This window comes from Sus scrofa, chromosome 1 (genome assembly GCF_054392235.1).
Source record: "Sus scrofa isolate SSC_HxYL_T2T_F1_AM1 chromosome 1, Sscrofa_HxYL_maternal_Yorkshire_Landrace_v2.0, whole genome shotgun sequence".
Lineage (NCBI taxonomy): Eukaryota > Metazoa > Chordata > Mammalia > Artiodactyla > Suidae > Sus > Sus scrofa.
Genome location: NC_139383.1, coordinates 286,069,361 through 286,095,950, shown reverse-complemented (window position 1 = coordinate 286,095,950; position 26,590 = coordinate 286,069,361). Strand labels below are relative to the sequence as shown.

At 57.6% G+C, this 26,590-nt stretch overlaps 3 protein-coding genes across 29 annotated transcripts in view; 2 read left to right on the top strand and 1 right to left on the bottom strand.

Moving 5' to 3' along the window:
• TSC1 (TSC complex subunit 1) overlaps positions 1–12,136 on the top strand; it is a 49,442-nt gene extending 37,306 nt beyond the window's left edge. For all 6 annotated transcript variants that reach the window (XM_085000173.1, XM_085000192.1, XM_021070814.2 and 3 more), the window contains exons 19-23: positions 791–901; positions 2,304–2,426; positions 5,821–6,008; positions 6,094–6,255; positions 6,639–12,136. In XM_085000173.1, coding sequence (XP_084856299.1) covers positions 791–901; positions 2,304–2,426; positions 5,821–6,008; positions 6,094–6,255; positions 6,639–7,170 — 1,116 coding nt within the window. In that variant the 3' untranslated portion in view covers positions 7,171–12,136. The remainder of the gene's footprint in view (positions 1–790; positions 902–2,303; positions 2,427–5,820; positions 6,009–6,093; positions 6,256–6,638) is intronic.
• Positions 12,137–13,250: 1,114 nt separating this feature from the next.
• On the bottom strand, positions 13,251–23,029 carry SPACA9 (sperm acrosome associated 9). 10 transcript variants are annotated; one of them, XM_085000298.1, is made up of 6 exons: positions 22,610–23,029; positions 20,932–21,122; positions 17,810–17,988; positions 14,922–15,124; positions 14,154–14,301; positions 13,251–13,323 (listed from the first exon to the last, which is right to left on the bottom strand). In XM_085000298.1, the coding sequence occupies exons 3-6, from the start codon at positions 17,957–17,959 to the stop codon at positions 13,312–13,314; spliced, it is 513 nt and encodes a 170-aa protein (XP_084856424.1). In that variant the 5' UTR covers positions 17,960–17,988; positions 20,932–21,122; positions 22,610–23,029; the 3' UTR covers positions 13,251–13,311. The 10 variants fall into 10 exon arrangements, with proteins under 10 accessions (XP_084856424.1, XP_084856433.1, XP_084856421.1 ...); XM_085000307.1 differs by having other exon boundaries at positions 22,626–23,029; XM_085000295.1 differs by having other exon boundaries at positions 22,716–23,029.
• A 56-nt stretch (positions 23,030–23,085) lies between these two features.
• The window catches only part of AK8 (adenylate kinase 8), a 128,047-nt gene continuing 124,542 nt past the window's right edge, over positions 23,086–26,590 (top strand). For 10 of the 13 annotated variants that reach the window (XR_014830010.1, XM_085000224.1, XM_085000216.1 and 7 more), the window contains exons 1-2: positions 23,086–23,227; positions 25,717–25,801. Coding sequence is in view for 12 of the 13 variants with exons in the window: in XM_085000224.1 (XP_084856350.1) it covers positions 23,087–23,227; positions 25,717–25,801 (226 nt within the window). In the remaining variant the exon portion in view is untranslated. Of the gene's footprint in view, positions 23,228–24,556; positions 24,644–25,716; positions 25,802–26,590 lie in introns of all 13 variants that reach the window. The other 3 variants (XM_085000228.1, XM_021070826.2, XM_085000266.1) reach the window with 1 other exon arrangement.

Genomic DNA, 26,590 nt, shown 5'->3' with positions numbered 1-26,590 from the left:
CCAGGACAGGCCGAGAGCGCGCCTGGCTGTCTCTGAAGTCACGGCAGGTAGATTTCACCGCAGGTACCTTTTAGAGGGTCCCCAGCTCCCTCGGTTCACAGTGTTCTTAGCACTTTAGGAGTTTTGCCCGGTGCTCCAGAGCCGGAAGGAACCCTGAGCAGTTCTGCTCATTAAGTAGATCCAAACAGCTGAGGATCTCGGTCATCACAGCTTAGAGGCTGTTCGCAAGTGAGATGCACACATTCGTTTTTTTTTTCGATTTTGTTTCATTTTCGAAGGACCACAGTCACTTGCAGATGCTGTCGGGCACTGCCGAGTCTCGGACCTTGGAGTCAGATGAGACCGGATGCCCTCATTTTCTGTCTGCCTTTGGCTTTCTCATGGTGTGGTTATCACAGCCCCCACCACAGCCAGCTTTGCGGGGTTAGCACGCCTGGTAACTGCAGTGCTGCTCCTTCCAGGTGGTAGTTCACGTGCGGGCCAACAGATGTCACTGTGTGTCCCTCAAAATTTAAAGCCAGTCCCGCAGCTCCCCGCGAGCCTGCTGTGTAGCCCTGGGGCCCTTTGGCATGCAGTTTGCCAATTGCAGATCTAAGGTCTCTCTTTTTTTTTCCTTTTGTTAATCAGTCAGGACCTCAGAAATTAACTGAAACTTACTTTTTACACCTAAGAGGTTAGTTTTAAACCCGGTGGGCCCAGAATGGTAGAGCAGCGGAAGTGCGAGGCTCTCCCAGTTCTCTGTGGGCCTGCGCGCCGGCACCGGTAACCCCTGGCTCGCCTCTCTGGGCAGACGAAGCTGGAGGACTGCAGGAACATGATCGCGGAGCTGCGCGTGGAGCTGAAGAAGGCCAACAGCAAGGTGTGCCACACCGAGCTGCAGCTCAGCCAGGTGTCTCAGAAGGTGAGGGCGCCGGGCCAGGCCGCCCGCTGCTGCCGGGCTTCCTCCAGACAGGACGCGCGGGTTGCTGTGCGTCTGTGCCAGGGCTCCTGACAGGGAGTGCTGCTGCTGCTGCTGCTGCTCGCCCCCTCCGGGGACATGGGCAATGTCTGGAGACCTTTCTGGTTGATGTTCTCAATGCTGTTGACATCAAGTGGGCGGGGCTGGGTGCTCGTAAATGTCATGTGGACAGGGCCCCTGCCCCCCGGTCCCCTGCCGGGGTCACCGAGCCTCGGCCCCAGTCTCTGTGTGTCCTGGGCACGCTTTTGTCTTTTTGGCTGCACCCACGGCATACAAAAGTTCCCAGGCCAGGGACTGAACCCATTCCTCAGCCGTGATCCCATCTGCTGCAGTGACAACGCTGGATCCTTGGTCCCCTGAGCCACCAGGGAACTCCCTGGGAACTCATTCTTTTTTTTTTTTTTTTTTTGTCTTTTTGGGGCCGCACCTGCAGCATACGGAAGTTTCCAGGCTAGGGTTTGAATCAGAGCTGCAGCAGCCAGCCTACGCCACAGCCCCAGCAACGGTGGATCCTTAACCCAGTTAGCAGGGCTAGGGATTGAACGCACGTCCTCATGTACACTAGTCGGGATTGTTACTGCTAAGCCACGTGGGAACTCTGGGAACTCATTTTTAATATTTTGTTTACATAAATGTGAAGTCAGGTTTTGTATCCCCCTCTTTGGGATTCCCTGCACTCTCTCTAAATCACTTACTCACAAACTGGTGGTTTTTCCCTGGGGCTTTGTCCCCCGACCGCTGTGTCCCTGCCCTGGTGGTTGTGCACCTACCCATCTTCCCTGGGTGTCCTGGGGTGGCCACTTTTGATGTGGAGCATCTGTACTTCTTCCTCTTGGCACAGAGACAGTTTTTGTTTTGTTTTGTTTTTTGTCTTTTTGCCTTTTCTAGGGCCGCGCCCGTAGTATATGGAGGTTCCCAGACTAAGGGTCTAATCGGAGCTGTAGCCACCAGCCTACGCCAGAGCCACAGCAACATGGGATCCGAGCCCGCGTCTGCAACCTACACCACAGCTCATGGCAACGCCGGATCGTTAACCCACTGAGCAAGGGCAGGGATCGAACCCGCAACCTCATGGTTCCTAGTCGGATTCGTTAACCACTGCACCAGGACGGGCACTCCCAGCACAGGGACAGTTTTGAAGTGCATGTCTGTCCATTTTTATTGCCCTTGGATCCCTTCCTTGCCCCCAGCCATGGAGGGGTGGCCTTTATGAAACCGTGGGAGTTGCTGGTACCGCCCCGGCCCTGCCACCGTGTCCTCCTAGCTGGTGCCCTGGTACTGCCCCTTCGCTGGCCGGTGCTGTCTGTCTGACGTTTCCCCGTGCTTGTTGCTGTGTTTCGGTCAGCTCTCCAACAGTGAGTCCGTCCAGCAGCAGATGGAGTTCTTGAACAGGCAACTCTTGGTCCTTGGGGAAGTCAACGAGCTGTATTTGGAACAACTGCAGAACAAGCACTCAGACACTACAAAGGTACGTGGGCTCAAGGAGCCACACCCTCTCTAGGACACTCCTGGGACCCATGCAGCCCACTGGTGGCCCGCTGGAGAAAATAGCTTTATGAATTGCTTCCTAAAAGATGGCATGGCTGCCCTGGGGTCCAGTTAGTCCCGCCTCTCCCTGGCCCGGCCACGCAGGCACGTCTCAGCTGCCCCACTGGCCGGTTCCCCTCGTTGGGTGCTTTGCACTGCAGTCCCATGTATGCGAAAGCACCTAATGCCGATCGGTTCAGAGTCGGCGTAAAAGTCTTTCCCTCCTCTTGGCGGGGACCCCTTCAGAGGGAGAGAGCGACGAAGAAAAGGCATGGGGTGCCAGGCCCGTTAGGCGTGTAACTCTCAGGGCTGTGGGCACGTGCTGCTATGCGTGTTTTTTCTTCGTCATGCGGAGTTTAATTTCTGCAGACGGTGTTTCAGTCCTGGCAACAAGGCCAGCATCGGGATGGTCTTTCCTTAATTAGCGCCTCACCGACGCGTGGGGGCAGAAGCTCTGGGTCACTTTATAGATAGCCTCAGGTAGCGGGAGTGGAAGAGTTGGGGATGGAATTTTAAGAGCAAAAGCTTCGCTGCTTCCTCCCACCGACTTCTCCATCACGAATAGGCTTTCTTTTTAGGATTCCTTGGGCTTTATAAAGCTCCCCGCCCCCGAATGTAGGGAGTCTTCCTGGAACCAAGAGATGTAGTCATGGGAACAGTTACTCCTGTTTCTCAGCGCCTCTCCCCTCTCAGGTTCAGGATCCCTTAGAAGGATATTAAATGTGGAACTTTCTCTAGAAACCAGCTCTCTCTTGTTTTGGAAGTGTCATGGCCTCAGAAGGAGAAGGCAGGGAAAAGAGGCCTGAGGGACTGGAGAACCTCTCAAAGCTTACTCGGAGCACCCCTCTCCTCTCCCACGAGAAGTGGGGGGCGGGTTGGCCTCTGTCTTTTGGTTGGAACCCTTGGACTCCTGGGGCCTGACCTCCTTGGGCCTGGTGTCGCAGTTCGCGCAGTGGGCATGCTGGTCCCGGCTGGTGACAGCTGGGCCACCTTCGGCTGTCAGCAGCAGCACAGAAGGACTTCACCGGCTTATCCATAAGGAGTGAGGCAGGTGAGTTCCAGGTTGCTCGAGTTGGCAGTTTAGGGACAGCGTCAAGGAGCTGGCCTCTTTCCGCTCTCCTGCCCAGCCCACCCTGTCAGCCTTGTCTTTGGGCTCTTGGTGCCCGTGTTTGCAAAGTGCACGCCCCAGTTAAAGCACAGGTCCCAGGTGGAAGTCTTCGCGCCCCCTGCAGGTCTGTCTCATTAGATCTTTCTGGGACGCGCTGCCAGACTGCACACCCTTGTTACTGGCTGAGCTCACGTCAGGCGTCCATCCCTGGCCAGCTGTTGCTTTCAGCTTGCAGGATCTGCCTCTGGACCCGGAGCTGGACTCGTCTTTTCAGTCAAGTGGGGAGGAGAAGGGGGTGTCTGAGCGTCAGATAGGGAAGGGCTGGTAGGCGTTGGGTGGAGCCCCTCGTGCAGTGGCTGTGAGGGTTAGTGAAGGTGTACGGATGCTCCTAGTTCGTCCATAACCAGTAACTATCCTGCGGGACAGAGGTTCCGTGTATTCGCCTGACCTGTGCTGAAGTCCGGAGCCATCTGGCATAGCTGGAACGGCCACGTCACATGGTCCCGGTTCTGAGCCGACATTGACCCCGTTGTCACCGGGGAGGCGCAGGGCTCGCAGGTCATCTCCCAGGCGGGAGGGCGCCTTCATTCCTGCTCCCCTCCTTGCTCCATGTGGTTCATTACCTCTCTTAGGAAAACAAATGCGTGGGAAACGTTACGTTATGCGTCTTTTTCCACAATAAAAAATCACGGAACACAAATGCAGCATGTACTTGTTAGGAAAGTGTCCTTTCCAGTGTTCCCTCATGGCTCAGTGGGTTAAGGATCTGGCGTTGTCACCACTGTGGCAGGTCTTAGATCCCTGGCCTGGAAACTCTTGCACGCCACCGGTGCAGCCACAAAGAGAGGAAGAAAGAAAAATGTCCTTTGCACTCTTTTTTGAGTGTTGGTGGGTTATACTTGCTCGGGGCGGTCAGTGGTTTCCGTCTGTCCGCCGGCGTGACCGACAGTCCTTGTCAGGGTACCTGGTCTGCAGATGCTGCTGGCCCGAGCAAGCCTGCTCGTTCGGCTGCGTCTCTAGCCTTGTCGCAGCCGGCGTTAGGAGAGGAGAAGAGCAGAAAAGCAAACAGATGACGCACACGCCACCGTGTCGAAGTTGTAGCTGGACACGGGCTTGCTTGCAGAGTGAGGGTGGCTACGTAGTTGATCACACCAGTCCCGTGGCTTTAGAGTCTTTTCCTCTTATTACTAATACAGAGCAGTACGTTCATTTTTATTTATTTATTCATTCATTTATTTTGGCTTTTTAGGGCTGCACCTGCAGCACATGGAGGTTCCCAGGCTAGGGGTCCAATCAGAGCTACAGCTGTTGGCCTACGCCACAGCCACAGCAACGCCAGATCCGAGCCTCGTCTGTGACCTACACCACAGCTCACGGCAACGCTGGATCCTTAACCCACAGAGCAAGGCCAGAACCCACGGAGCAAGGCCAGGGATTGAACCCGCAACCTCATGGTTCCTAGTCAGATTCATTTCCGCTGCACCACGACAGGAACTCCAGAGCAGTACTTTTGTTACTGATAAAAAATCTATTAAATATAAGATGGACTTTACTTAACTATTTCCCTGATATTTAATAGTGCTTCTAGGAGTTCCTGTGTGGCTCAGAGGGCTAAGGATCTGACATTGTCACTGCAGTGGCTCTGGTCACTGCTATGGCGTGGGTTCAGTCCCTGGCCCAGGAACTTCCACATGCTGAGGGTATTGTGCCCTCCCCCCCAAAATAGTGTTTCCAATTTTTTGCTCTTCTAAATCACGCTGTGGTGATTATTTTCGTGTAAAATATTTATTCACATTCAGATGATTTCCTAAGGGATAGATTTTAGGGAAGGATTAGTAGGTTGGTACTTATCGCCAGCTTACTTTCCAGAAAGTTGTACTTTTTTTTTCCCTTTTTTGGCCGTGCCCTAGGTGTATGGAAGTTTCTGGGCCAGGGATTGAGTCTGAGCTGCAGCTGTGACCTACGCCACAGCTGCAGCAACACGGAATCCTTAACCCACTGCACTGGGCCCAGGATCAAATCTTCACTGCCTTCGAGACACACGGGATCTTTAGCCTACTGGACCATAGCAGCAACTGCAAGTTATTCTAGTTTTTATTTCCAACTAGCAATAGCTAATAAAGTACCTTTCTCAGAGCTTCTGTCACTGATTTTTCAAAGTGGATATGGCGTGTTCAATTTCTGAAAGGACTAACTCCAGTTCCCTTTTTTGTTTGTTTGTTTCTAGGAAGTAGAAATGATGAAAGCTGCGTGTCGGAAAGAACTAGAAAAAAACAGAAGCCACGTTCTCCAGCAAAGTCAGAGGCTTGATACCTCTCAAAAACGGATCTTGGAACTGGAATCTCATCTGGCCAAGAAAGACCATCTTCTTTTGGAGCAGAAGAAATATTTAGAGGATGTCAAGCTGCAGGCAAGGTAACCTTGGCAGGGAAAGGGTTTTGCTGCCATGCGTTCTGTTGCGTGTTGCTTCCCACATTCGGGAGTGGTCTTTCTCTTTCAGAGGACAGCTGCAGGCCGCAGAGAGCAGGTACGAGGCTCAGAAGAGGATCACCCAGGCCTTCGAGCTGGAGATCTTAGATTTATATGGCAGGTTGGAGAAGGATGGCCTTCTGAAAAACCCTGAAGAAGAAAAAGCAGAGGCAGCGGAAGCCGCAGAGGAAAGGTAGGGACACAGAGTCGGCACCCGGGGCTGGGGCTTGGTCGTCAGGCTGCCCCGAGGGAGCGAGGGCTGTGGCACGTGGTGTCAGAAGCAGGCGGCTGGCTGGCCTGACGAGGCTCAGCCCTTGGCCCCGTTCCCCAGACGCCCAGCCGTCTTCCCTTGCTCCTTGGCCTTGGCCCCGAGTCACTCGATTCGGTCACGGGGGTGTCGTCTTTAGGATCGCCACCTGCCACCCCTCGTCATGGCTGGGGTTCCTCTTGAGGAGCTCTCCCGTTCGAATCCTCTGTTCTCGCACACAGCGCCGGCTGGCCGAGTGTGCGGTGTGATCCCACGCCTCCCAAACCCGGCAGCGCACACACCAACCCCTTCCCTGGTGTGTCTTTCAGGCTGGACTGCTGTAATGACGGCTGCTCGGATGCTGTATCAGGGCACAGCGAAGAGGCCTCTGGCCACAACGGGGAGACCAAGCCCCCCAGACCGGGCAGCACCCGGGGCAGGAGTGGGAGCAGGGGTGGCGGCGGAGGCAGCAGCAGCAGCAGCAGCGAGCTTTCTACCCCGGAGAAACCTCCCAGCCAGAGGGCGGGCCCGTTCAGCAGCCGCTGGGAAACTGCTGCCGGCGAGCCCTCCACCAGCATCCCCACGACGGCCGGCTCGCTCCCCAGCTCGAAGAGCTTCCTGGGCATGAGGGCTCGAGAGTTATTTCGTAATAAGAGTGAGAGCCAGTGCGATGAGGACGGCATGCCCAGCAGTAGCCTTTCTGAGACCCTGAAGACAGACCTGGGCAAAGACTCGGGTGTGGAAGCCAAGACCGCCCTGAGCCTAGACGGCCCGCACCCGCCTCCCCCTCCCCCGGACAGTGTCGGACAGCTCCGCATCATGGACTACAACGAGAGCCATCACGAACACAGCCAAGGCTGACGGCCAGTCAGTGCTGACCTGCCTCCCGCCGGCCTGCAACGGGCGGTGCGAACGCACGGTGCAAAGCGTGCCTGTTTCCAGGGCGTGAGTGGCCAGCTCGTGCCCCGGAAGTGGGCTGGAGGTCTCTTGACAGCAGACCGAACGCAGAACGGTTTTTGGATCTGGCGTCGAGATGCCTCGTAACTTCCCCTCAGCCACCCCGAGCCCTCTCTTTCACGACCCCGGCAGCGTGTGCGAACGCGAGGGCCAGGGTGCCTTCTCCGCCAGCTTTCTTTTCTCCCCTCCCCCTAAATGGTTGCGCCCCTTGAACCTGTGCAATATGAGGCCAAATTCATTCTCTGAGTCTGACACACCGCGCTCTCCTTTCCTGGAGCTCAGAGGGCCGGGGTGGCTCTCCCTGAGCCCAGCTATTTGGTAGCGTCGCAGGTGAATCTGGTTTTGCCCCTTTCCGGGAGGAAGTGGCATGCAGAGCCTGTCACCTGCACAAGAGAGCTTTCACGTGAGGCTTTTTCACTGCTTCCGCTTCTGAAGTTCAGCATCTAAAGCAGCAGATCTAGGAAAACGAGGGTGTTTGCAGGCCTGTGTTCTTTTGGCGGTTCTGATAAGCTTCCTAGAAAGTTCTTTGTGCACAAGGTCTGCTGTGGGTGAGTCTGGAGCTGGCGCTGTGGAGGCCTCCTCCCTTGGGAATGCTCTGTCCCCCTGCCCACCCCACCCCACCCCCTTACTCAGGCGGCGTTTGTTCGGGAGCTGGTCCTGTTCTGACCCTGGGCCGATGCATGGTCAGACCTGCTCTCTGCAGGGGACGTGAGCAGGTACCTGAGAAGAGACGTGCTGTGGGCGAGGAGCTGCCCGTCCAGGCAGGGTTGTGCCAGCTGAGCCTTGTGGTTAAACACCTCTGTCTGTTTGCCGCCCTTCGCGTTCCCTGCATCTGTGGTTCATGTCAGCGCCTTGGTGACACTGCAGCAGAAAGGCTCTGAAGGTCCAAAGAGTTTCTTGAGAGTTTCATGACCACAGTTTCTCAGGCTCCGCGAGCTGCCTCGCTGTAGTAGATTCCAGGCCCCCAGAAGGTTACAGCTTTCTCACAGCCGCTCTCACTCTCAGGGGCCTGGCGCTGCTGCATGGCAGCGCATTAAAGCAGGGCCCGGGGGCGCTGGCAGAGGCTGACTGCCCTGGGCCCTCTGAGCCGCCCGCACAGGCTCAGGAGAGGGGACACCCGCCGGAACATGGGTGGTGGCAGAGAAGCTGAATTCAGCAGGTGCTCCGAAATAAATGCTAGAAGCCTAAGAATTGTGGCCGTGTTCCCGCTGAGACCGAGGCAGGGAGAGATGGGTGGGAAGAGCCAGGCTTCAGAACCTGGCTTCTCTCTCTCTCTCTCCTTTCAGTTAAAAGGATGGAAGGGCGCATCCGTGAAGAGGGAAAAGGCAAAACTGTCATGGTACGAACCTCACGGCATGGGGCGCTTCCCGCCCCCAAGGGGCAAGGCTCCTCTGTAAAGGGCGGCAGTGAATGTCCTGGCATCCCACCCAGAGGGAGCTAGATAACGGGACTCCCTGTCACCCTGGTGGTCCTGGCAGAAGACCTCCTTGGGACAGGATCGCCCGGCTGCCCTCCGCCTGGCACGGCGCCGGCAGTTGCCGCTGGATGCCCCGCGTGGAGTGGTCGGGACACCAAACGTGCAGCTCCGCTTTTTCCAGAGGAGCGCCTAGAAGCAAATGCGTTCTCGTTGTCTAGTCCACTTTTCTTTAGAAAAGGAAAACATGAACAAATTCAGGCGGGAAAATTACAACCATGAAGACTCATTCTGAGTGCTTGTCCCCTTCCCGAGCCCGGGAGATGTGCGCCTCAGAGCAGAGGCGCTGGGCCCCAGTCAAAGCCCTCATCCTGACAACTGGCGGAAGCAAGGAGGCTGATGCGAGGGAAGAAAAAAGCGTTTTTTTAAATGGGCAGATGGAGAAAATACAGAGAAGGAGGCAGCGTGGTAAAGTGGCCTGAGGCCCGGGCCGGAGGCTCCTGGGCCGGCCAGGTCTCTGTGCCTGGGGCCCTTGGCCCCTCCTCCAGCCCTGGCGTCTGTTTGCTCAGCTTTGCAACGGTCTGGTCCAGAGGGGTTGCACTCAGCTTCCCCTGGACTATAGGAGGCCACGGGTTTTACTCAGCCAGGCTGGGGGTGGACGCAAGAGTCCTGCTGAAGTGAGATCCAACACAGGAGTTCCCTGGTGGTGCCGTCAGTTGAGGGTCCAGCACCGTCACTGCTGAGGCTGGGTCACTGCTGAGGCTCGGGCTCAGTCCCCGGCCTTGGAGCTTAGGCATGCTGTGGGTGTGGGCGAAAAAACTTACCCAACCTGAAAATTTAGGGTTTTTTTTATTGCAAAGGACTTGAGTCAATAATAAGGTTTGGTTTAATTTTGAAAATGATAGACCTGCCCAGAGTCAGCAGGGCACTGGGAGATGCTGCAGTGAGCATTTTGAAGGATGGAAGGTGATAGTGACAGATCAGCTTCCCAGAGAGAATTCAGGCCTGGGGACCATGGGGCAGAGGCGGCAGCACCGTCATGGTCCCACCAGAGCCTGTCCTGAGGCTGGTTAAGCAGAGCGGTGGACAGACGTTGGGGTTAGCCTCACGCGAGTCACTCTGAGCAAGCCTGGTCATGGCCAGTGTCCATGTCTGTTCTCCCCCCCCCCCCCCACCAGACACTAACCAGGGTCGGCACAGACCCTGAGAAGTCGGGCTCTGCTTCTGGGGCAGCGGGAAAGCTTGTTTTCAAAGGATGCACTACAGCGTCGTGGGGGTGGGGAGGCAGGAGGAAGGTGACGGCGTGGTTTCCGTGGAGAGCGATCCCCAATCTACGACGAGGAAATAAGCAGGTGGAGCGTGTCCTTGGATTGGAAAAAAGCTTTTGGCAGGGTTCCGTCCCAGGTCCGTGAAAACCGTAGCTGGGGACGTGGAGGAAGTAGCTGGTCATGAATAGGAAAATGAACTGAAATCCAAAGGTCGGAGGGAAAGTTCACGTCTCGGGTCAAGAGTTCCTTTGGCGATGAGAGCCGGGACCAGCCTTTCGGGTGGGCGGGTAGACGTGGCCTCGCCACGCCCGTCAGCAGAGGTTTTTGGGAGGGAAGGTGCCTCCCCCTGGGAATAAGCTGCTGAGGGTCTCACGAGGCTCTAGGAGCGGAGAGAGAAATGCTAAGCCAGTCTGGGAGCCAGGGGTCCGTACTGTGTTTAGGGGGAGCTAGTCTGAACTCTTCTTAAAGGGTAACTGTTAACATCCAGGAAAGGGTCCCGGAAGCCACTGACAGTTGGCAAGTTTAACCCATGTGTCACCACGGCGGCCAGGGCCCCACTGGGCAGCACCCGGACGGCAGCAAACAAAACGCCAGATGGGGCCGTCGCCGTTTGCGACAGCGTGTGTTGCTTCGGGTGTTACCGCTGAGAAAGAGAGAGCCCTGGCGGTTGTGGGGAAGAGGACGACTAGGTGATCGTGATGATGAGAGAGGGTTTCCGAGGAGCACAGAGGTTCAGATTCACGGCTGAGAATAAAAAAATTGGGTGTTTCTGTGTAGACGCTAACAAAAGTGCTGTGACTGGCCAGTGTGAATTTTTACCAAAAACTAGAACATACCACTTGAAGCCAGAAAGAAAGAACTGCAGAACAAGTGACACAAAGTACTATGTGAAGATGCAGTTTTTCTAACCAAAGCAGTGAGGTGGGAGAGGTGTGGGCTAGGCTGAGGGGGATTCGGGCAGAGTGGAGACTCGGTCCCCAGCCGCCGTCTCGGGGGAGGTGCCCCCCACCTCATGCAGATGCTCTCAGAGTGGTTCCGGGAGAAGCCTGTGGGGACGAGAGCTATCTTGTGGGGTGACCCAAATAAGCACATCTTACTCTGGGCATTTGCACCCTTCAGGGCACGTGCTTTGAAATTGACCAGCAGTGAGTATGGAAAAGTGTGTCCGGTCTGGAGATGCTTGTGTGTCTGTTTACACCCAGAGTCCTAGGACGGGTGCCCCTGCCGTGGGGCTGCCCCTTCCCCGGGCCGCTGCAGAGGAATTGATTGCACTTGTTTAGGCTTTTCCCTAGAGGTAAAAGAACAAACTTAGGTTGGGGCCTGGCCCGGGCTGCTGCTGTGATCCTTGTCCCCGAGCGGCTCATTCCTTATCCATGACCGATGTGCCGGGGGGAGCAGACACCGTCCTGCAGTCTGTGCTCTCTGACCTGAGAGAAGAGTGTCTGTAGCTCCAGGGGAGCCTGCCCGGGATGGTCGAACACCTGTGCCCACACCTGCTTTTGGCTCTGAAACGACTTCATGAAGGCAGAGGCGCGCGCTCTCCCCCTTCCCGTCCCAGGGCCACAGAATTGTCCAGCCTCTGGGATAAACAGCCGAGTTGAGCCTTGGGATAGATCTTGGAAAGTCTGACACCCCCAGACCAACCCCTTTCTCCCCCCCCCCCCCCCCCGATAGAGTGTTTGGACAGGAGGGTACAGATGGCGCTGCTCCCGGCATCAGAGCCTCTGGCTTATCAAAGAGGCAGCCAGGCACTTTGCACTAGGAGGAATCAGTGATCACTTTTCAGAAGACTTCTATGGACCATAAATATATTACTGAGGAACAGATTTTGCTAAGACAAGAGTCTAGTTTTATAACTCAATCATGGAGCAACCATATGTGGCTAACTTGCAGTTAAAAGGGGTCCCATCAGTGAAAATCAGATTTTTTTTTTTTTGGCTGACCGCTTTCAGCTAAATTCAAGACCGTCGTCTCTTGTCAAAAGGTTTACACCTTCCCGCCTTGATCTTAAAAGCATGTCAGACGATCCACATGAGATGCCATAAATGAACTGCAAGAGAAAATGGTACAATCTTAGTGAACGGGAGTTGGAATCAAAAGGTTTGCTGTCCTTCTTAGAATGTTCTAGAATGTCGAGGCAGTTGCTTGTGTTAACTGTGAACAAATAAAAACTTATTGTTTTGCACTACTTTGCTGTGTTGACACAAATGAGTCCTGGCGCCCTCCTAGGGGCTTGTAGGCAAAGCAGGAACTGGAGCAAAGGAGCGAAAACCTCCGGGCCGGGACGGGTCGGTTATCTCGGGTGGCCGAGGGGGACCGGCCGATGGCGTCTGTGAGACCCTTGTATTCACGGGCATGCCCTTCCCGAGAGTGGCCTGCTCGTGTGGGAGGAGGGGGCTGGCGTCAGCTCTACTAGGAGACTCTGGGAGCCAGGCGGCTCGCCGGGCCCGCACGGCCGTCTGGCCTTGCTTCTGAGGCGTGCTGGCCTCCCGAGGCCGTGGCCGGCACGTTGGGGTTCCCGCACCCCTGTTGGTGGAGCCCAGGTGACTCAGCAGCTGTGGGCGCTTATAAGATGCTGAGCCCGGCCACCGAGTCTCGTGAGTGTACCAGGGAGAAGGCGCAGCCAGCGTCCAGCACCTTCCATGCGCCGTCGGGATTCTGGAGGCGGGCCGGACACGACCTTCAGACAGTCGCGAGGCGCCCCGGCCTGGCTGGGCGAGCTCGGGGGGCGCGGTGCCCCCTTGCCAGGGTGGTTTCCATCGCCTGCCGCCGCTGCCCAGCGGCTCCTCCGAGACAACGACTTCAAGGTGGCAGATTTAAACTTCATCTGGGAGATGCAGGTGCTCCTGTCGGAACAGGTGTGTAACGGCTGTGTGGGCACCGTGCCGGCCTTGTGTGGGTCACGACCTCTTCGGAGCCGACGCTGGAGCCGGGTATGTCCCCTCCATGGCGGTAGCTCTGCCAGTGGTTTTGCTGTGAGGCTACCGCCCAGTGTCCTCTGGTGTCTCGGAGTAAATGCCGGTTTCCTCTTTGTTTTCTTTTTTGGGGCCGCGCCTGCATCATACGGCTCATCCTCACCTCCCGAGCTGGGGCCGAATCGCGGCTGCCGCTGGCGGCCTACGCCGCAGCCCCGCCACGCCAGATCCGGGCTGCAGCTGCGGCGACGCCGGGTCCTTAACCCACTGAGGACCGAACTCACTTCCCCACAGACACTGTGTCGCGTTCCTAACCCCCGAACCACAACGGGAACTCCTAAATGTCTTTTTCGGTCAGGGCTAGGTCCCAGGAAATCAGGCCAGGCAGAGGAGTAGAACACGTTTTATTCTTGATTGGGTCGCCCCCGAGGAAGCAAGAATACAGAAGCTAAGTCGCCCCCTGTGGAGGGAAAAACCGACAGTGAGACGCTGCTTCTGGCCAGCTCAGAAGCCGGAGACCCGTCTTAGGATGTCTGGGCCTCAAGGTGTGAAAACCAGGTAACCGCCCTCGAACAGGAGCCACAGAGTCAATTCTTCTGGCTTCGCTCACGGTCTCGCTCTCCCAAGGAAAGGGGGAAAGGTGGGTTCGTTCCCTTTTGGGCCTCGGTCCAGGGACCTAGTCACACGGAGGCGGAGCAGCGTCCAGGGGATGGGAGCAGCCCCGTCTTGCAGAGAGAGGCACCGCGGCCGTGGCGGGCGGGGAGCTGCGCCGTCTCCTCCAGCGGGATGGCTCAACCTGGAAAGCGGGACTGGCGGGGCCCTAGCTCTTTACCACCTCCCCGGGACACCCCGTCGTGGAGCCTGACACTCCGAGGCGAGGAAGCGTTCCAAGTTAAAGCGGGAGAGGGAGAGAGGTTCGCAAAACTACAGGGGCGGTGCCCCTGGGGTTCTAAGTGGCAGGGACTGTGGGCGCCAGTGAAAATGGATCAGCCAGTGGAAACAAGCTGGTGACGAAGTGCCCCACGAGATGGGGTGGGGTGGGTGGGGTGGGGTGAAATGGGGTGGCGAGGAGGGGCTGGATGGGATGGGGGTGGGGGGTGGAAGGGGGTCACAGCTGAGCTACAGTTTTCCACCCGGTGGTCTCCAGGGAGGTTTCGAACATCGCTTGTCTCCCGCCCCGGGTTTGAGGCCGTCTCGTGTCAGTTGCCAGCACTTGTGTTTTCTTAACCAAGGCTGGGTGCCGCAGGGAGCATGAGCGGCCGCCCGGGGGGCCCCCTGGGGCTCACTCACATGCTGCAGTGCTTTTCGGGGCAGCTTCTCGGAGTGGGCGACCCACTCTTTCATCAAGTCCAGGACGACGGGGATCAGGCTGACCACACCCCCGTAGTGGTTCCTGGCCTCGTCGCAGCTGAGGTGGTTCACCACGTCGTGAGGGTATCTGCCGGCCGGTGAGAGGGGTCGGGTGAGCCCTGCTCTGGGGACGCACCCTGCCTGGGTTCAAATCCAGCCCGCGCTGCAGAACCCCCCGGGGAGGTCTGAGTCTCTCCATTTCTGACGTGGCGGCTCAGCGGGTTTAGGGCCAGGAGCCCCCAGCTGGTCCCGGTGTGACGGCGGGTCTCGGAGCACCTGCCTGTGGTCTGTGGCAACCCGCCGGCATCCCTCCGGCTCGTGCCATTCAGCCCTTTGACTCTTGGCACACTGATGTCTAAATGGCTTCCTCAAAAATGTGGTACTTTGTGCTATGGGTTCCCCAGGGCTCAGAATCAGGGGTGCCACGTCCATGGGGAGCTCTGCCTCACACCTCCACCCCCGCCCCCACCCCTGGGTCTCCTGGCCTCCTAGAGCTGAGCCTCAGAAGTTCAGAAGGCCTCATTTTCAGTCACGTGACTTGCTGGGTTGCAGTGACTCCAGTGAATCAGTGGGCCTAGGACTTCCCAGCAGGGGAGGCCAGACCGGAGCCCCGTGTTTCACTCGCAATGCCCTGTCAGCAAATGCTGCCTCCCCCAGGACCCCTCCCCTCCTGCCCCCACCCCAGGAACAAGGTCAGAAGGCTCTTACTTTGCCCGCAGGCTGCTTAAGTCGTTGCTGTGGCTGACGAGGCTTTTGCACTTCTCCAGGAGGTTGTTGGTGACGGGGGTGCCGGCGTGCAGGGCCTCGAAGTGCTGGCACAGCTTGCTGAGCTCCGTGCAGATGTCCAGGAACATGAGCAGGATGCGCCGGTCCGTGGCATTGTGGCAGTGATGCTCCATGTAGCTCTGCACCTGCGGGGCCGTGCTGTGAGCTAGGGTCTGGGGCCCCCACCTCCTGGCGTCATGGGCAGAGGCCAGCCGGGGTGAGCATTCACCTGACCGGCAGTGGACGCAGCTAATGTCAGCAGGTGCCCCGGGCACCCAGCTCACCCAGTCCTCCCCTAAGTGCCCTGTGCTGGGTGCCTCTTGAATCCTCATTTTCCAGGTGAATTCCGAGGCTCAGCGAGGTGAGGTACCTGCTCGGGCCCCACAAAGTGGTGAGGCTGGATTTCACCCCAGGTCAAGGGCTCGGAGCCTGTACCTCGCCCCAGGTCCCCAGGCCCCCAAGCCAACACCTAAAGTCCCTGCCTGCCTCTTCTTGCCACCGTCAGTCCCAGCTAGAGCACCTGCTTTGAGACTTGCCGGGTGGGGCCACCCAGACTGAGGAGCAAACTGGATCCTTTGCAGTTTTGTTGTCCTGCTTGTCCAAGTCAGTAAGCAGAGCCAGAGAAAACAATTTTCTGTATGGGGAGAAACCTGCCCTCTACCTCACCCCGGGCAAAAAGCAACTCTGGGAGACGGAGAGCTTCAACTAAACTCCCATGGGAACGTGTTTTAGGCGCAGGGAAGTCTCTCTCCAGCAAGCCGTGAAAGGTGCTGGGAACAGCCACGCCGCTGAGCTCGTTTCAGCTGCTCTCCCTGGGGGTCAGGACTCTCCCGTCGCTCTGGATCGGAGGTGGGTGGGGAGGAGCTGGCTCGGTCCAGGCAGGATTAACGGACCCACTTCACACAGTTCTCCTTTCCACGAGCACCTCCTACTCCTCCAGGGCCCAGTTCCGAGTCTAACGAGGGTTTTCCCGTGGCCACTGACTGCCTTGCGTGGCTTGGGGCAGTCTTCCCAGATGACCTTAGGGGTTCCTTCCCAAGTCCAGTAGCCTCGTGTGGAGAGAGGCTTTTGATGCCCTCAGTGCCGGCCCGCACACCACGCCCGAATGCCCGGGATCCCTGGGGGTAGGGAGGAACCTGCACTGTAACCATAACAGAGCAGCCTCCCTGGGCAACCTGGCATTGGGGGGAGCCTCTGGCTGCCCCTGGTCCAGGGACGGGTTAGAGTCAACACACATGGGGCCATTATTTACCCCAAAATTTCCTGAACCTAAGCAAGAAGGAGCAGGCCAAGGTCACTCGTCCTGAGGTCGATTCTGAGCAGAGGTGGGGGCGTCTCAGGTGCCCCTTCCTTTTTTTTTTTTTTTTTTTTGTCTTTTGTCTTTTTAGGGCTGCACCTGCAGCACATGGAGGTTCCCAGGCTAGGGGTTTAATCGGAGCTGCTGCTGGCCTACACCAGAGCCACAGTAACGCCGGATCCTTAACCCACTGAGCAAGGCCAGGGATTGAACCTGCAACCTCATGGTTCCTAGTCGGATTCCTTTTCTCTGCACCATGACGGGAACTCCAGGTGCTCCTTCCTGATACTGAAAACCTGCCTGGTGCCCTTGGAAGGATGGGCCCTTGGGGGATGGGCTAAAGAGGAGGCGGCCGGTTTACTCCCAAAGAGCTCCGAGGAAAGAGTGAGCACGCGGACGACGCGGCTAAATATTACAGACTGGTGTGTCTAGGAAGTTATGGGGTGTTGTTTTCTGCAGGTTTTTAATTTTCAAGTTAAAAAACTGGGAAACCGTTTTAGAAAAATTTTAAAAAGAATGTTTTTGTCTTTTTGTGTGTGTCTTTTTTTTTTTTTTTTTAGGGTCACCCCTGCGGATAGGGAGCTTCCCAAGCTAGGGGTCTAATCGGAGCTGTTGCTGCTGGCCTACATCAGAGCCACAGCAACACCAGATCCAAGCCATGTCTGCGACCTACACCACAGCTCACGGCAACACCGGAACCCACTGAGCGAGGCCAGGGATCGAACCCACCACCTCGTGGTTCCTAGTCGGATTCGTTTCTGCTGCGCCACGACGCGCAACTCCTAAAAAGAATGTTTTGGAAGGCTGCTATCGGGCAAGGGTTGTTCTCCGAGCAGTTCCGGAGCCCTGTGAGCAGCCAGCCTCCCACAGGCAGGGGCACCTTGGGGTGGGAGAGGCCCCGCCCCGGGTTGTGTTCCTCACGCGCCATGGCAACGAGCCCCTAACTTCCTGGAAGGCTTGTTCGGACTGGAGGCCCCCGAGTCCTGCAGCGCAAACCCGGGCAGCAGCTGGCCCACGAGGAGACTCGGGCTCAGCGAGGACTTCTGCAAACGTGACTAGCAGTGCTTGGATTCCAGCAGCTGGGACCACCCGCATGCCTCCGTTCACCATCCACGCCAGTCCTTGGCTCAGGCCTGGCGACGAGGCCGGAGGCTGGCTGAGTGGGTGCGGTGGACGGTTTCGTGAAATCCGCACAGCAGCCCTAGGAGGCGTGTGCTGCTCTTCGCCTTCGCCAGACGAGGAAACTGAGGCTTAGAGAGGTGACTCACCGGCCCCAGGGCACAGAGGCGGCATGTGGGGGCGCTGGGACCTAAGCCCTGGCCGCTGAGTTTTGAGCCCACCCATCTAACGCTTTGTTATTCCCTCACGCGTTTGGTGAGGGCGTGTGTGGACAGCTCACTGCACCAGCCAGGACCTGAGCCCGATTCTGGCACACACCTGCCCTCCCTCCCCGGGCCTCAGTTTTTCCAACTTTCAAGCGAGGGGACTAGGCCCGGTGCCCTGGGAGCCCCGGGTCCTGCCCCCCAGGCCCCACCTGTCCGATGCTGGAGATGGGCCGGATCTTGTCGTGGGCGTCCTCCCTGCAGTGCTCCAGGGCGGCGATGAAGGTGAACTGCTGCTGCTGGAAGAGCCTGTACTTCTGCTCCACGCTCCGCAGGGACTCCTTCACCTCGTTCATCGTCATCCGGCCGGTTATCCACGGGAGAGGAGGGTCTACGGGGAGGAAGAGGAGAGTCAGGGGGTCCCGGGGCCAGACCCCGCCCCTGGATGCAGCCCTGGGCTGGGGAGGTGCCCACCGCCCCTCTCAGTGGTGCACTGGGCCAAATGGCCCCCTCACCCCCCTGGGGAGCAGGGACTTCACCCCCATTTTGCAGGGAAGGAAATGGGGCCCTAGGAGGCACTTGCTCGAGAAGCGGGCAGGCTGTCTGTCTGCCACAGAGCCGAGCCCGAGCCAAGTGCACAAGTGCCACGTGCCAAGGATACAGTCTTTGCCGAGAAATCTGACTTCCGTCCCTCCAGTGCAGACAGGTCTGCAGATTGTGGGTCTCTCACACACACACACACACACAAACACACATGGAGACATGCACACAGACACACATGGCCTCCAATACCTCTCTGTGGTGTCAGCAAAAGCCCAGCATCTAGAATCTAGGATTTTATCACTGGGGGCCAAGCCATTTTAAAGTGCCTGCCACTCCACAGTTGGTCAGAGTCTAGGGATTCCTCCGGGCTGAGCAGGGAGGTGGCACTGGCTTGGCTGGTCTGAGAAGACACGGCTCCCTGCTCTGTGCCTGGGCACGAGCCCCGATCTCAGGTCTGCTCACCCCCAGGGCAGGGGGTGGCCGCTGGTGACTCCCGTCCGCCTCCTAGGGCGCTTGCAGGGGCGGCCCCGACGCTGCGGGGCGCCCTCCCTCGATGCCTCGGCCTGTCCCTGGTGGGGTCCGGGAGGCCCACGAGGCAGCCAGAATCAGCTTGGAGCAGAAAAGGCTGTGGCTCCTGCTCTCCATGACATCATCACCTTGCTGAGCATGTGCAAAACGCTCCAGGTCATAGACGGATGGCGTGTTCGAGCTGGAAGGGGCCTCAGCAGATCAACTCCCCTTAACTTCCGGGGGGAACTGAGGCCCAGGTGTCACAGCAAAGCTTGTGCCAGGGGCGCCTTTGGTCCTGTGTTTCCTGACATCTCACCAGGGTCCTCAAGGTGCCACAGTGGCTGCCCCTGCACCGTGAGGCACCACCACACATGGAGCCCAGGCTTGGACAGTTAGAGGAGGCAGGCTGAGGGAGGGCCCTAGCGGGAGGCTGAACAGAAGGGACCAGGACCCTTGGCCTGGCGGTGGGGGTGGGGTGGACACATCCCAGGCTTCCTGGCAGGTCCCAGGTGGAGAGGGGTCTCCTCAGCATCCTGAGCACAGCAGGACTGGAACGAGGGTGTCTCTGTGGCAAGAGGAGCCGGTGTCAGAGGATGAAAGAGAATGCAAGGAGCACAGACCACAGGGTGGCCCCCGCACATGATGGCAGTGGTGGGACAGAGCCCTGGGAGGGCTGGGGAAATGGAGTCATGGACCTGGACTGGGGGCCGTGCCAAGAAGGGCCTGACAGCCTCAGCCCATGAACCCAGGTGGCTCTGCTGCAGACACAGTGGAACAGCTTCATTGGCAGCATCCTGGGGCCACCCCTGGGACCCACAGGCTGGGGACAGCAGGCCTGGTCCAGGGCCACACAGGGCAGCGGCCTCTTTCCAACTCCATCCCCGCCCCATTCAGCACAGGCCGGGAGGGGTACGGGGTTGTGGGGATGTGGCGGTGGGGCCTGCTGTTTGTTGAACACCTGCCATATTCAGCCAAGGGCCCCACGTCCTTGCCTGGAGGCAGAAATGCCAGTAAACCCAGGGCACGATGGTTTTCTGTCGCCTCCCATGGAGGCAGGCTGACCAGGACCAGACGCAGCAAGGAGAGTGAGGCACACACCTCAGTCCAAGACGGAAACCGGTGCCCGAAACTCAGCCATCCAGAGAGGTGAAAATGGGCACGACGTTTCCCTGAAAGAAGCGGAGGACCCCTCCCCCTGGAGGCTTGGCGAGGGGCGGGGCACGTGGGCAGAGCGGACAGGACCCTGGGCTAGAGGTTGGGAGGAGGGGGGCAGGGGGGGCCGAGGTCCCCACGTGTCAGGCAGAGCTGGGAGAGCCACCACTGCAGGCTGCTGGCCCGGGGGAGAGCTCTCCGGGCGTTCACTCCTGTGTTCATTCCTTCACCCTGCAGCGCCAGACACCAGGCGGGGCGCTGGGCTAGGCACACAGCATGGAGCATTGAACGGGACAGACAAGACTCCCTGCCCTGGAGGGGCTTTGTGAGTGGGAGGCGGAGGCTGAGGGTAAGAGAGAGAAATGAACAGCGTTTAGATAAGGAGAAAGCAAAGCGGGGGAGCGGATGGGAGCAGCCCCTAGGCTGCAAGAGGGGCGTCTGCAGGTGGCTGGGTGGTTCCGGGCCTGGGGAACTCTGCGCTTCAGTCTTCCTTGAGATCCTGGATGGCTGGCCCAGTTTTCCTAGTAACAGCCGGCTACTCTGAGCTCTGGGTAAGCCCTGCACAGCCTTACCCCAAGTCCTCACCACATCCTACGAATGGGCTACCAAGGTTATCCCCATAGGGCCGAAGACGGAGCTGAGGTCAGGCAGCCCAGGATTCCTGCTCAGTTCAGACTTTTTAGGGCCGCACCCGGGGCATATGGAGGTTCCCAGGCCAGGGGTCGAATCAGAGCTACAGCTGCCGGTCTACGCCACAGCTACAGACACGACAGATCCGAGCCGCATCTGTGACCTCCACCACAGCTCATGGCAACACCGGATCCTTAACCCACTGAGCAAGGCCAGGGATCGAACCTGAGTCTTCATGGACACTAGCTGGGTTCCTTTGGGTTCCTTACCGCTGAGCCACACCAGTAACTTCACTGAGAGAAACAGATCAGATTGACTGTGGCTGGAGGTGAATACCAAGGGCCTGGCTAGACCCCTGGGTCTCGCTTCCACTCTCTCGAGACTGTTCCCTGTTACCCATCCCACAGTAAAGAGGACTGGCATTCAGGGGCCTGCCCTGTGTGACTGGCTCCCCACCACCCTCCTGAAGCTGCCAAGTTCTCCACAGATTCAGCCCTACCTTGGCTGGTGGCCCCAAGAGCCCGAGAGCAAAACCGACTTGGCTCCTGATCTTATGGACTTGTGACGTGCACACCAGGAAGGCTGTGAGGGGAACTGTAACGAGCTATCTGAAGTGATCGTCCCTTGAACAAGAGTCAATGCAGCCAATTTAGTCTGGATGAAAGGCACAGGGTGCAGGCAATTCTCGATCTGGGGGAGGAGGAAGGAAAAAAATGATTACCTAATAGGTTTCAGGCTTTAATTGATTTGTATTTTTCCAGGCTGCTAAAGAAGATTAAATGGTGGTATGAAAAGCGCCTAGGGCTTAAAATAAATGAGGAGAAAGGCAAGTCGTTTCAGAAACGTCCGGGGAGCAAACCGAACCTCTCCAGGGCAAATTGCAGGCTTGGTGGGTGTGTTCCCTGTCGGGGCGGGGGTGGGGGGGGGGAGGCAGCTTCTTCTTCTTCCCCGGCTGTCTTTGCAGTTGGATTTGACAACCCCATCAAGGTGTGCATGCGTTGAGGAGGCAGTTCTGAGGGGGAGAGAGCCCTTTCCCCTTGGAGGGCATATCTCTGGGCTGGCGGCTGCTGGAGAGGCTTTGGCTAGGAGTCAGGACACCTAGTTCCAGCCTGGCTCTACCTTTGATTTGACTTAGAATTTCCCCCGTTTTGAGCCTCAGTTTATCCATTTGTAAAATGAGGGAGTTTGGATTAGAGGCTCTTTAAGGGCTCTTTGATTCGAATGCTCCATGATCAACAACTGCTAAGGAAAGAGGCCCAGATAGGGAAATGGCTCAGCCAACAACTTTTCACCATTCTGAGCTTCCCATTTCTCATCTGTAAAATGGGAATGAAGGTACCTGCTTCTTAGGGTTGGTACAAAGATTAAATGAGATGATAATACAAACAGCAGCTCCTATGCATCGTGCACTTACTACACACCAGTTACCATCTACTGCTTCGGATATATTAGCTCATGGACCCCCTCCATAATCCCACTTCACAGGGGAGGAAAGTGAGGCACAGAGCAGGCGTGGCTCCCACAGCTTCTAAGAGTGGAGTAGGATGTGAACTCTGGGCAATCCGTATCGACTACGCCATACTCCCTCTTCCTAATGTACACAGACACCACAGTCTTGTTGAGAGCACACCGCAAAAGAAGCTCCTACTAAGAGCAACGGACAAGAGCTAGAGCTCCCGATTCAGGGCCTGCCCCATACCCCATACCAGGCTGCCCTCGGGGATTGGCAGGACTCGAAGACTTCCTCCTTCCCCCGCACCGGGCCCAATCCCATCTTTGTCTCTGTCTCTCTGTTTCTAGACAGCTGCGGCCCCCCTCTATTCTCCAACTCCCTTGACCCCCCAGTTTCCGAACCCAAGGCTTGGGTGGGCCCCGCCCCGGGCCTGCTTTAACCTTGCTTGTCCTAGAGCGGCCTTCACTCACAGAACGCTCTGAAGCTGGAGTGCCTCCGTGGGGTCTGGGGCCCTGGAGTGGCGGGGAGGCTCTTCCCAGGGGTTTGGAAAGCCGGGTGGGGAGAACAGGGGCGAGAAAGGGCGGGGCCGCGGGGCCTCTTTGTTACCACCGGTGCCATAGCAATCGAGTCACGTGGCAGCCCCGCCCCGCCCCGCCCTGCCCCGGGAGCAGGGGGCCGGGTCTCTAGGGCTTAGAAGCAGGTGTTTGGGCTAAGGGAGTCTGACCTGACCCTCGGTTCACCTGCCCTCCTCTCCCTTTTCAAACGCTCTCCCACATCTGTTCCAGCGTCTTCATTTTAAGGATGGGGAAACTGAGGCCCAGAGGGCAGACCTGGGGTGGTCCACGGAGCCAGGGCGCGTTGGCGGAACCAGGAGCAGGATTTGCCTCCCGCCTCTCGGGGGCATCCCGTGTTCTGGGGTATTGTGGGCTGTCGCAACACAGGGGGGCCCCTACTAAGGGGCACTCTGACCCCAGAAGGCTACAGCTGGAAGAGACTTGAGGGGCCCCGCTGAGGCGCGCAGACGGGAGGGCGAGGCCGGGGCGCGAAAGCACTTGCCCCGGGGCTGCTGAGCTCGCTGGCAGAGGTGCCCGGAACCCGGACCCGGGACCAGCGCCTGCCTGCCTGGCCGGCGGGCGGGCACGGCGGGCGCTGATGACGCGCGGCCCTAGCGACGGCGGTCCCCAGGGAGGGGCGCGCGCTGATGACGTACGACCCTAGCGACGGCGGTCACCAGGGAGCGGCCGCGCTGCACAGCGGTATGGACGCGACCACCGCCCCGCACCGCATCCCCCCGGAAATGCCCCAGTATGGGGAGGCGAACCACATCTTCGAGATGATGCAGGTGACCCGGGCACCCCCGCCCTGTCGCGACACCAGGCGGCGGCAGGGGAACCTCTTGTCGGGGTCCGGGTGCACGCAGGTGACCCCGCATCAGGAAGGGTCACGTTTGTTACCCACGAGGCCGCCCAAACTGGGGTGTTGACTCCTGTGCCGTCCTAACCCAAGGAACCCCTTGACCCCACCCAGCTGACTTTGGAGGGAGGAAAGGGGGCAGGCCATCCGGGCCAGGATTTGGTCCTGGGCGCCAGTCAGGTGAATGGTCTGGAAGAGAAGAGGTCCCTTCCTTTTCTCAGTTCCCCCATCTGTGAAATGCCAGGTTGCAAGACGTGGTCCGCAAGGGCTGCAATTTTCATCTGGCGCTGACACTTCCCAGGCTGTCTGCAGTCTTGGTTTCTGAGCTGGGGAGTGTCAGGGTTGAGGGTGGCACCCCCATCCTCGGGGAGGGCCACCTGCTGGGACAGCAACCCTGTGGTTTGGGCAGCAGCATTTCCCACTTGGCCTTCCTTCCCAAGGCCAAGAGTTCAGGCCAGCTCCCAGCCCTTATCCTGAGTTCCTGACCTGACTGATCCACTCTCCGTGTGACCTTAGGCCAAACCACAGCCCTGCCTGTGCTCCAGGCTTCTTTTCTGCAACTGGTGGGAGTAAAGGCTTTCAGGAGCTGGACTAGAAGAACCCTCAGCCCCTCAGAGCTTCTGAGGGCCCCAGGGAAGCTAGAGCATTTGTCTGTCTGGGTGCTCGCCATCCTAGAAGCACTTTCTTAGTGATGCCCGTGACCACTTGAGCCTCTGACCAGCACACATGAGAGCACAGCTCAGACTAGGAAACCCGAGTCTCCATCCCTGCAGCAAACATAGGCTTCGTTTTGTTTTGTTTTGTCCGTGCCCACAGCATACAGAAGTTCCTGGGCTAGGGGTCAGATTCTTGTCCCACTTGCGACCTACACTGGCAGCTATGGCGACTCAGGATCCTTAACCCACGGTGCAGTTCCAGGAATGGAACCTATATTCCTGTGCTTCAGAGACACGGCTGATCCCGTTAAACCACCACAGGAACTCTTCATTTCCTTTTTTTAAACATTTTTATTTTAAACTTTTTTTTTTTTTTTTGCCCTGGTGTGCAGCAGCTTGAAGTGGGATCTCAGTTCCCTGACAAGGATTGACCCTGGGCCACAGCAGTGAAAGCAGCGAATCCTAACCACTAGACCACCAGGGAACTCCCTAAACTAATTACAGACCCACAGGAAGTTACAGAAATAGTACATTGTTCTGGTGTACCCTTCCCCCAGCTTCCCCAGTAATAATATCTAACTGTAGTACATTGTCAAAACCAGGAAATTGACACTGGGCACAATGCTGCTAACTAGACTACATGCCTTAATTGGATTTCATCCGTTTTTGCCCTGCAAAACGTTTTTAAGGTATGAGTCTATGAAATTTTATCACTTGTATAGATTTATATAACCATCATATTTTCATTTTAACTTAATCATTTCTTTAAATCAACCCACTTTAAAAAAATTAACTTATTTGTATCTCATCCTGAGCAGTATCCTTGAAATCATGGGTTTCATATGCTGATTTTTCTGATACACATTAGATATGCAACTGTTTAAAAGTGAAATTAAAAATATTAATCTGTGGGCCATCTAAAATCATCTCACACCCTCTCACCGGTGATGGACAACTAGGGATCTCCTCTAGCCATGCCATTTAAGGGACAGGGAGCTGAGGCCAGAGAAGAGAAGGGACTTGCTGGTGAAATGCAGAATGGGGCTAGAACTGCCCCACTTTCCCTCTGCCCCCCAAAGGTCTGAGCCCCTCCCCGCTTGTTTCCGGGCTGAAGGATGCTCCCTAGTGCACAGCCTGGCTCCTCTCAGTTACCTGGTTCATTTCTGTGCTTTTTGCTCTGGAACCATGGAAGCTGCTTTCCCTGGGAACTAAATGGCCAGACTATCCCAGGACTATTTTCATATCTGGCGGGGAAATATTCAGTCCCCCGCTGGAGGGGCACAGGTAGCAGTGACGGCCATGTCCCCCAGCAGACACCTGCCCTGGGTGAGGCAGTAAAGGGGCTGCAGGGGGGCTGCAGGGGCAGCACAACAGGACTTACGTAGTGGCTGTGATCGGAAGCTGTGCTGCCATTGAGGCCTGAGGAAAAGTGTTCCAGGCTGAGGGAATAGCATTGCCGGCGATGAATGGCGCAGTGCGGGAGCGGGTGGGGGAGAGGGCTGGCCTGGGAGGCACAGAGGAACTGAGTGAGGGGAGAGGGCCCTGGGACTGCCTGCTCTGAGCCAGGGGCCAGGCCCCGGGAGCTCCACCTCCTTCCTGGTGCCTCCCTCACGCCTCTGCTCACCCAAGCAGGTGCCAGCTAGGGTGGGGTGCAGGGGAGCGATCAGGCCCCATCACTGGGATCCACAGTGATAGCAAGATGCTGGGCCCCTGAGTGCCCCTGCAGGTCTTAACCACCTGGATGTCTGCCCTGCACCCACAGAACATGCTGGAGCAGCTTCTGATCCACCAGCCCACGGACCCCATCCCGTTCATGATTGACCATTTGCAACTAGACAATGATTACGGTAAGCACTGGGCTGGGCCCCCTCCCGCTCCCCCCCCTCCTGCTCCCCCTCCCCCTCTGTCTCCCTCCCGCCTCCTCCTGGGAGCCTCTGGGAAGGTCCTTCCGTATCTAAGGGGAGGTCAGGGCTGGGTGGGGAAAGGTTTTGGCAACTCGGGGAGGTGGTTAATTGAAAAACGCCTTAATTTCTTTTGGAGCACAGCTAACACAGATCCTCCTGCCAAGTTATTAAAATGAAAACCTCAGACTGGCCCACAGAATCAATTATTAACGCTTCGGCACGCCCCCGCTGATGTCGCCTGTTGGGTTTATGCTCTGATCGCTCCACTTGTCAGGTGGAAGGGCGGTTTCTGGTCTGCGTAGACAGGCAGCGCTCAGATTTTCCTGATGGCCTCGTTATCGGTGCCCGTTAATGAGTTCCACAGCTCCCCAAACCTCACCCAAGCGAGCGCCGCTCGCTCGGACCCAAGGCCAGAGCCCGCGGTGGGGGGAGGGAGAGGAGGCGCTCCATCCCACGGTCGATGCACCAGGCCCGGATCGGATCGTTGCCGCCCTGTGCGAGCTGTCAGGGAGGCTGGGGTCTCGGGCCTTTGATGTTTCTTTCATTGGAGCATTAGCCGCTTTGAAGGAGCTACGGACGCACCAGTGAAGGGAGTGCCTGGTGCAGCTGAGAGGACGGGGCCTGAGATGCCCCGCGGTGGCGCGCAGAGGCCGAGCGAGCCAGCGAGCGAGAGGATGCTGAGTAGTTTAAACGTGGTGGAAGAAGGTTTGCTGAGCCTGAGGGGGCCAGGCA

What these genes read in the sequence shown, in the direction of transcription:
- SPACA9 (XM_021070869.2), bottom strand. Translation starts at nt 17,959, where the DNA reads ATGACGATGAACGAGGTGAAGGAGTCCCTGCGGAGCGTGGAGCAGAAG. An exon ending in CCATCTCCAGCATCGGACAG is followed by an intron (nt 15,125 to 17,809) that starts GTGGGGCCTGGG and finishes ACGGCCCCGCAG; the next exon opens with GTGCAGAGCTACATGGAGCA. An exon ending in TTAAGCAGCCTGCGGGCAAA is followed by an intron (nt 14,302 to 14,921) that starts GTAAGAGCCTTC and finishes ACCGGCCGGCAG; the next exon opens with ATACCCTCACGACGTGGTGA.